The sequence below is a fragment of the Polistes dominula genome, unplaced genomic scaffold (assembly GCF_049000335.1).
Source record: "Polistes dominula isolate Pdom_NZ unplaced genomic scaffold, Pdom_raw_medaka contig_16, whole genome shotgun sequence".
Taxonomy (NCBI): Eukaryota; Metazoa; Arthropoda; class Insecta; order Hymenoptera; family Vespidae; genus Polistes; species Polistes dominula.
The window spans coordinates 2,736,516-2,746,004 of NW_028301040.1; the positions used below are offsets into that span (position 1 = coordinate 2,736,516).

At 29.9% G+C, this 9,489-nt stretch overlaps 1 protein-coding gene across 1 annotated transcript in view; it reads right to left on the minus strand.

The window, feature by feature from the left end:
- ena (ENAH actin regulator enabled) overlaps positions 1-9,482 on the minus strand; it is a 38,928-nt gene extending 29,446 nt beyond the window's left edge. The window contains 1 exon segment of the mRNA XM_015317983.2: positions 9,266-9,482. Coding sequence (XP_015173469.1) covers positions 9,266-9,270 — 5 coding nt within the window. The 5' untranslated portion in view covers positions 9,271-9,482.
- Positions 9,483-9,489: the final 7 nt, after the last annotated feature.

A 9,489-nucleotide genomic window follows, 5' to 3' on the forward strand; every position in this document is an offset into this window, starting at 1 on the left:
TCTTTAGTCTCTCTATGATCTCTTTCGTCAAATGATGAGAGAGAAAGATCATACTTGTCAATGTATACTCATCTAATATTTCCATTGGACAATCACCATAGTTTATGTATACCCCCATTTGTAACATTATAATCGGTTTTTAACAAATGTTATATGTATATATATATATATATATATATTTTTTTTAATTTAATACAAGTAAAAAACAATTGGCTATATTTTATCCTAAATATTAAATTAAAATAATTTTTTAAATGATAATAATATATTAATAATTTTAACGATCGTTAAAAATCAAATGAAACAAAATAAATATATCGAATTAAGTATCATAATTAAAAATGAAAAAAAAAAATTGATTACGTTTTGATTGATCCGTTTGATGTTAAAATCATCGACAAATTTGACGAGTAAATAAATCGACGTTTTATCCACGAAGCAAAGAAAAGTTTGACAAAAGCAGAAAAGCACTTCTGCTCCCCGTTTCGGTTTCCACTAACCTCGTTTTCTCAAACTCTCTTCTTCAACTTCCTGTCGATCGGATGTCACGAAAATATACGTAAACTATATTCGAAATCTTGACACATGTAGGTTTTGACGGCTATGAAATGTGTACCTACCTGTCTACCTGTGTATTTGCATGTTTTGATATAGAAAAATAAATCGATATTTTTCTAATATCGCTTTAAAAGTCTCATATTATATTATGTAAATCAATTTTATTTGCTTGAAAACAAATAAAATAAAACACTATACTGCATGCTATTAGACTTGTTTTTCTGCATAATATTAAAAAAAAAAAATAGTCAACAAATTGTCAACAACACAATTACTAAATAAAGTATTAAAATTATATATTAAATTAATTTGATAATACCAAAAGTTTTATAAATAAAATACGAAAAACACCCTGCGTTAATTCGAAAAAAAAATATATATATATATATATATATATATATATATAAAAAGAAATATTCGTGATAAGGGCGTAAAATAGTATCTTCAAATTATTCGTCTGTTCTTTTTTATTTTTTTTTATTTTTTTAAGTTTTCCCCTCTTTTTCTCTATCCATCTTTCTCTCTATATATCTCTATCTTTTCAAGGTAGGCCGCAATTATTGCTAACTAACTCAAAAGCGACCCCATTTGTGCCTTTTGGCACGTACCTCTTAATTAAACTCATGAGCGAGCAAGAGACCTTCTTCGTGCAATGTGCAGAAGACGAAGAAGAAGAAAAAAAAGAAACAGCTTTAGACAAGTGGAACGATTCGTAACAAAAGCATATATAAAAGGCAATGAGAGAATAACGTCAATGAATCTCGTTTCAAAAAGTAAATAACTTCTCTTTCGAGAATGAACAATAACGATGAGAAATGAGAAACCAAGGAGGAGCCAAGTAAGTAAGTAAGTAAGTAAGTAAGTAAGTAAGTAAGTAAGGAAGGTATAATAGAACGAAGAAAATGTCTTTTTTTTCTTTTTTGGCAAGAATAACGATTTGCGTATCTATAAAAGTAAAATAGAAAGAACATACTGAAATAGTTCGATCTTCAATTCAATGACAAAAGTATCATTGTTAAAAGTTTCGATATACTTAACGAGAAAGAAAGAAAAAAAAATGGAGTGAGTTTCTCTCGTTCAACTGCAACATGATAATGGCACGACGACACTTCTGCTTCTACTTCTTCTTCTTCTTATTTTTATTCTTCTGCTTCGATCGGCATCATCATCCTGTTACAACGCTTTGCGCATCATTAACATGCGCAATCCCATTAGCATTGGAATCTTTAATGGTTACTATCCGTGTGCCCACAATTGGAACAATGATTATGCCTCCCGACCATTCCTTTCAAATTCAACCGAGACTGTCTCTCTCTTATCGAGCTTTCATTTTTTATATGCTCAAACTTTACGATTAAACAAAGACAATGGGGTACGATCAAATTTGACGTTAAAAAACTATTTTTAAAATGGTCGTCAAGATTTATCGATTTCATATCAATGTAACAGTAATGGTGCATTGCAAGTCTTGTAACATTTTTCAAACACAACGACAAACTTATTAGAATGTTTAAAATCACGTTCTTGAAGAAAATAACAAAACTAAAGGTTTTGCTATATACGAGAATTATCGTGACCCCTAAATGCAGTGTATTAAAATAGTTGCGTTTTTTTATTAAAAAAAAAAAAAAAAAAAAAAAGTAATTTTTAATAAGTACACCCAACTATTAGATAAAATTACAAATATTTCATTAGAAATTGAAAAAAAAAAAAAAAAATGTTATCAAAGTAATTGAATTCTCTCTTGTATAGGTATTTGCTAAATTATTCGATTAATATCTCCAACTATAAAAACATTATCACAGAAATTCATTTCCCACGGTTGTCTGTCTGATGCTCTTCGATCCTTGCGAGATGCTTCTTCGAAATTATTTCGCAAAGAGAGAGAGAAAGAGAGAAAGAGAGAGACGAAGGAACCTGACGATGCAAATAACTGCGGTACGTTGACCCTAAAACGTTCGGAAGAGTTTGAATTTCTCGGTAAATTTGTTCTCCTCAAGTTTTTCTACCTAACGAAAGTTTTTCATCCTACGAATTATTTATTTTTTGATTAAAAATATGAAGAAAACAACGCAGCAAAAGAAACGGTCATACGAAAACGCATTGATTCGTTCCTTTATTAACGTCGTTAGTGTCGTCATCGTATGGTCAACTCTTTTCTCAACCAGTCTGTTGCAAAGCCTTTTGTTTCTTGCTACCGCATACTGCTGAACACTTTACCGAAACCAGTCGTACGTATGCATGAACTTTATAGCATGAACTTTTACGTTTAACGGACCGACAATAAGAATTTAAGACCAGGTCCAAGTAGTATCGTAAACAACAAGAAAAATCTCATTCAAATTGTTTGAAATAAAAAAATAATAATAATAATAATAATAATAATAATACGTTTAACGCAACAAACGACAATAAAAAAAAAAAATTCGCGCTAGTTTTGAGTATAATCGTGAGAAATCTCATTGAAATTTCAAAAAAAAAAAAAGAATATAAAAATAATGAGTGCGTTGCAACAACCCTTTTGAAATTTATCGATCAACGGATTGAATATTAGAATTTGTACAAATTATAAATATGATCTTTAAAAAAAAGTTATCTACTAAGATAGTTTTTAATATATTATATATAAATAAAATAATGCTTTTATATATATATATATAAAAGCAGGTGCAGTAGAACCCATAAAATGTATTGATTATTGAAGAAACTCCCTTCTTTTTTATCTCTGCATGAATTCTTGTGTCTAACGGAGCCGACGATAAGAATTTGACCGAACTTAAAATACAATTGTAAGAAGAACATTTCTTTCTGTAACTGTTCAAGGTAATCAACTTAAAATCAAATAAAATAAAGATAGAGTTAAATAAATAATGCGTGCACAATAACGCATCCAATTTATCGATCATTGAAGAAACTTTCTCTCTTACAGAAGATCAAGCGAAAGTATAGTAACAGTAATAGTAACAGTAATAGTAATAGTAATAGTAGTAGTTCTATAGAAGAGTTTGGTGGACTTAAAAGCCGTGTTCTTTCTTTCCTTCTTTCTTTCTTTCATTCTTTCTTTCTCTCATTCATTCTTTCATTCTACTTGTTCGGTAGTTCGTAAGGCGATTATACGAAAGGAAATCGGATTTTATAGATAATTCTTGTTTCCTGCCGGTCATAAAACTCGCAAAGCGTTTTTGAGCCCGAAGAACAGAACGGAAGAAAAAGAACGAGTTTTAGTAGTAGTAGTAGTAGAAGAAGAAGAAGAAGAAGAAAAAGAAAAAATAGATGCAAAAAAAAAGAAAACAACAGATGAACGGTTAAAAAGCCAAGGGATGGATACGTTCAAAGTCAGCGAGGGAACAAAATTGAAGACTAAAATAATAATGAGAACTATATGTGCATGCGTGCTTAAAATAATAACAGTAAACTATGTCTAAAAATAACTAAAAACAATTATTAATTACAAAATGATATAATATGTAAATAATTTGATATACGAAACAAATAATACTAAAATCAATTTGTCTAAATCATCTTGAGTGTGTTGAAAAGTTTTAAATCTAACATAGAAAAAAAGAAAGAAAAAAATGTTTCATATTAAATTTATTATCATAATAAAAATAAACTTGTAAAGCTTTCCTTTGGTTGCTGGTTATAACTTTACAAGCTGCTTATGCGACATTAAATGAATAAAAAGTAAAAGGGAACAAATATGCGTGGTGGCCTCCATGCGCGATAAAAGTGAAACTCGTATTATCATGTAGAAAATAATCACTTGATTTATATATATATATATACAGTAAATGTCCTGTAAAATCGTACATTAAGCTTACTAGATTTTTATTTGAAAACTGTTGATATAGTGACTAAATCAAATTTTGAAATAAAAATATATATATATATATATATACATTAATATATCACGATTACATATTTAATGGAATTTACCATCAAAGTTTTATTAAATATATTTTTAGTATCTGAAACACAATTAAATATCCATTAGAATAAGAATAATATTAAGTACATTTGTGTTTAAAAATGATGTATCAAATAATATACTTCGATTTGATATTTAAATTAAATACAATTTTTCAACTCAAACTAATCATTGATTAGAAACGTTAAAAAATTCAGAATATTAGCAAAATAAATGTATTTTTATACATTTATTATATATATATATTTTTAATTATCGGTATATACTTTAAAGTATTATTAATTAATCGATAAAAATATATATTATAATCTAAAAACACGGATTATAAAATTAACGTACCGTCCTCTTCGAAATCAAACAATAAACTGACTAATTTATCTTCTATGAAAGTCAATTAAAATTTCTTCATTGATTCTTATTTATACGACTTTACGAAAGAAATAAAATAATAACAAACTACAAAGGGTTTGTGTATGTTACATACTATTTGACATATTTTGATATATTTCTTGTTTACAATTGTTAACCCACCTTATATATAAATCATTTGATATGTAAATCATATTGATGAGGGTTGAAAAAGAGAAAATTAAATAAAAGAAATAAAAAAAGGAGATCACATCTTAGCGATTATCTTTGAACAAAATTTGTATTTACCTGAATCTCAACTAATCCGAATGATGTATATATATATATATATATATATATATATATATATATATATATATATATATATATAGCGAGGTCATTATAAAGCTGCATGTATGAAACGAGTAAAAGAAGCACACAAACAGAAGGCGCACACATGCGAGAGCTTTACTTGGTTGAACGCGCAGATGCGTCATCTTTCGCGTTACATGTGACTTCCAGGTGCACGTTCGTTAGATTCTCTCTCTCTCTCTCTCTCTTTCTCTTTTTCTTTCTATCTCATACTCTCCTCTTTCTCATTCTTTTTCATAGGGCTTTAGGTTACCGATGACGAAGAGAAAATATCCTAGCGAAATTAGGAAGAAAATATCGATCGTGTTTCTCGCCCTTCTTTGCCACGTACACGAAACTCAAGAGATATTCGAAAGGTTCCCAACACACACACACACATATACATATACATATACAGCAAAGACAGACAAACAGATATACAAGTTTTACGTGTAAGTTTTCGATGACTCATACAAAAGAGGTCGATATCTTTTATCGTATGTAATAATATATAAATAAAAGAGTTATCATTTTCTTATCGGATGCAACAAGAAAAACACCTTTACCGTTAGTTTTCTAAGAACGTATAGAAAGATAATCAGTTTGAAGACAACTGACTAATCATTTTGCAATTTCAAATGATCTATGAAATCATCCGTGTGATCCGTTTTTTTTTTTTTTCATTACGTTAAGTTTCCTGGAACATGATCGTTGGGTATTATTTATCATCTTAGGTATTTTCTCGATCAATCAATCTTTTCTTTTCTTTTCTTTTCTTTCCTACTTTTATGATTTTGATTTTTTTTTTCATGTTTTTTTTTTTCCAATTCTTTTCAAATCATTTTTAATCCTTTTCTAACAACTAAGTAAGTAGGTCATAAGTATTATTTTCTTCGACGTAAGAACTTCTTCTTTAGATTCTCGTTCTTCGACTAGCGTAACAGTGCAAATTTACGGAGCTGATTAGCGAAGAGGAATAAAGATGCAAAAAAATCGTCGAAGCGAAAAGTTATAACGCGTGTCTTTTACTAGTTATGATTTATTTTCTAAAAAGAATTCTTATATATATATATAGGAATAATTTATTTGATATCTTTTCCGTTTCTTTTTTTCTTCCTCCCAACTTGTTGTTCGATAATTCTGTTTCTTTTCTTTGTTATATCGTTATAAATGTAAATAAAATAATTATAAAATAGATCTTTAAAGACAACGTTGTATATAATTCCCGTTACACGATTTCTTTCTAATTAAAACAAAATAAATCTTGATCTTCTGCAACAAGTATGAATAAATATAGAAATTATAGCTGTAACTTTGAAGTTATTTTCAACTAAATAATATATATATAATTTAATTATGAGAACATAAATTAAATTATATTTTATTACAATATATTAAATATAATGAAGATGATATATTATTCTGAACGGAATACAAAATTAAATAACCTGTTATTAATCATTTTATATAAACAACTAGTTCTTTCTCTCGATATTATTTTATTGTTATAAAGATAAATATGATATTGTTCATAGATCTTTTCCTTGGTATATGATTTTTTTTTTCTAACTAGAAAATATAAATCCTTAAATAGAACAAGTATTGATGAACCAAAACTATAGAGTCATACCTAAAGCTTTGTTAAACTATGCAAATATAAATTTAGAACGAATGCACAGTTTGATGACCTATCGCATTTATTAATAAACTTTCTTACTCTTTAACCAACTCGATATATCTTTTTTTATTACCATAAAAGTGAATACGATACTTTATTCTAGATTGCGTGTCTTCACCTCGTTAAAATTTCTTTCCAACTAGATAATAAATATTTATACACAATTATATATATATATATATAATTAATATAATCAAAATAGGATAAAAACTAGCTTAATATCTATACTAATGATAGTAAATACAACTTATTTAAAACTAGATAATATCATTTCAGAAAGTTAAAACATTGAAAAATGGAATTCAAATGAAGATTCAAATATTACGAATAAATGCATTTGAGTTGGATGACTTATCGCGTATATTTAATAATTGTTTTTTTTTTAATAAACTCGCAATACTTTTTTTGTATTAGTAAAAGTGTAAATATTATCATATATATATATATATATATATATCTCGGAAACACATATTTTCTCCTTGTTATGATTGTTTTATTTTCTAACTAAAAAATAAATCCATCTATACGAAGAATACAAAACAAACTGTGAAATTAAATCCATAACTTGAAATTTCTTTCAATTCAATAATCTTTTTTTTTTCAAAAAGTTTAAAGCAACTCAAATGAAAATGAACAAAAAAGAAAATATCTTTGAAACACGAATATTCACACGAACACAATGAATTGAATTTAATGATCCATCACATATATTTGATAATTCACATATGTTCTATTGCTACCAACACGTAAATACAACATTTATTCGAGAATGCTTTTAGAACAAATCTAATATTTCGGGGGGGGGGGGTTATACTTTATAAAAAAAAAAAAAAGAAAGAAATAAAAGGAGAATCATTAAAGCAGCTGGTCCAGGATAAAAGTGCATCGCGTTTCGCTAAAGTCCGAACGAAAAGTCATCGCACTCGCCTTGACATCGATCGCATTTTAAAGCCACCACGTACGTGCGTAGTATCGCGAGAGATCTCCATACAAGAAACCTTCTCATTGGAGAAACGAAGAAAGAGAAAAAGAGTAAAAGAGAGAAAGAAGACATAGTGGAAAAGAAACTGGCAAACTCAGAAAAGGGAAGGACGATGCAAGGATGTCGAATGAAAAAGAGACTTGCAGACAATAAGAAAGAATCAAGTAGAGAAAGAGACAGTAAAACAATCAAAAAGAGAGAGAGAAAGAGAGAGAGAGAGAATAAGACAAAATATGTAAGTGAATAAGAGAAAGAGAGAGAGAGAGAGATAATAAAAGGGTTAGAAAGAGAGGAAGAAAAATAATAAGATAGAAAAAGAAAGAGAGAAAATACAAGAGCAAAAAAAAAGAGAGAGAGAGAGAGAAGGAATAAAAGAGACTAAAAGAATAAGGAAAGAAAGAAAGAAATAGAGGGAGATGGAAGAGGATACGTCGAAGGGCGAGGACGCAAAGAAGGGCAGGAAAGCAGCTGGTGGCGTTGCTCGCTTTTACGATGCACACGATGCCGCGATGATGCTCGATCGAAACGATGCTCTGTCAAAAATCGTTACTTGCCCCCCGCATTCCTCCTACGCTCTTTCTCATTCTCTTTCTCTTTCTCTTATTCCTTCCCCTTCTACCCCGACATCCTTCCTCGCCCTTTCCTATTAAATTCTCTCTCTCTCTCTCTCTCTCTCTCTGTCTTTCTCTTTCTCATAAGCGCTCCTTTATTTCATCTCTTTTTCTCTTTAAATGTATTCCATCCCCTGATGGAAAACAAGACAAAAAAAACAAAATAATCCTTGCACGTTCACAAGAAGAAAAAAGGAAGTCTTTAACTTTGTTAGATTCTAGGAGAATTTTAAAGAGAAGCTACGACTTGGTGTGGGAGATGCTAAAGAGAGACAGAAAGAGAGGGAGAGAAAGAGAGAGAGAAATGGAAAGAATCCTTTTCGCGAGCGTCGTGACACACGGGGGATTGGCAGGATGATCGTATATGCCAGAGAGGGTCAAGGGCCGTAAACAGTCCGTTAGGCCCCCCCATGTAAGGCCTTGAAAGGGGAGAATGAGTGAAAAGGCAAAACAGAAAAATAAAGTATACGTAAGGAAAAAATAAAGAAAGAGAAAGAGAGAGAGAGAGAGAGAGAAAGATTTGAATAAAAACAAACGAGTTAAATGAAAGTGATGAAAAGAAATAAATAAATAAAATAAGGGTTAAATAATATGAAATATCGAAAGAGAGGCTAGGAATCGATTTAAATAATATCGTATTTAGAGAAGGTAATATAATATCTTCTCTCTTTCTCTCTCTCTCCTCATCTCGTTGTATATTTGAGGATCCTGTATGTACGTCTCTCTCTCTCTCTCTCTCTCTCTCTCTCTCTCTCTGTCGTCTATATATCTACAAGTAAAAAGAAAAAAAAAAACTCTCTTGTACTCACTTCATATTTGCCTGGCCGGGAAGCGTGTGCTATGCCCTCGTGCAAGCGGTATTCCTGCTTCTACACAGTATATCACCGATCCCATGAAAACACGCGAGATTCGGACAAGACTTGCGGTAGTTCGACATAAATAACGCGCGGCACTAACACCACCGTGACACCCAGCTACTGCACATCTGGCCGGCCATATTGCCGACTCTCGATTCGTCCTTACTCCTACCACC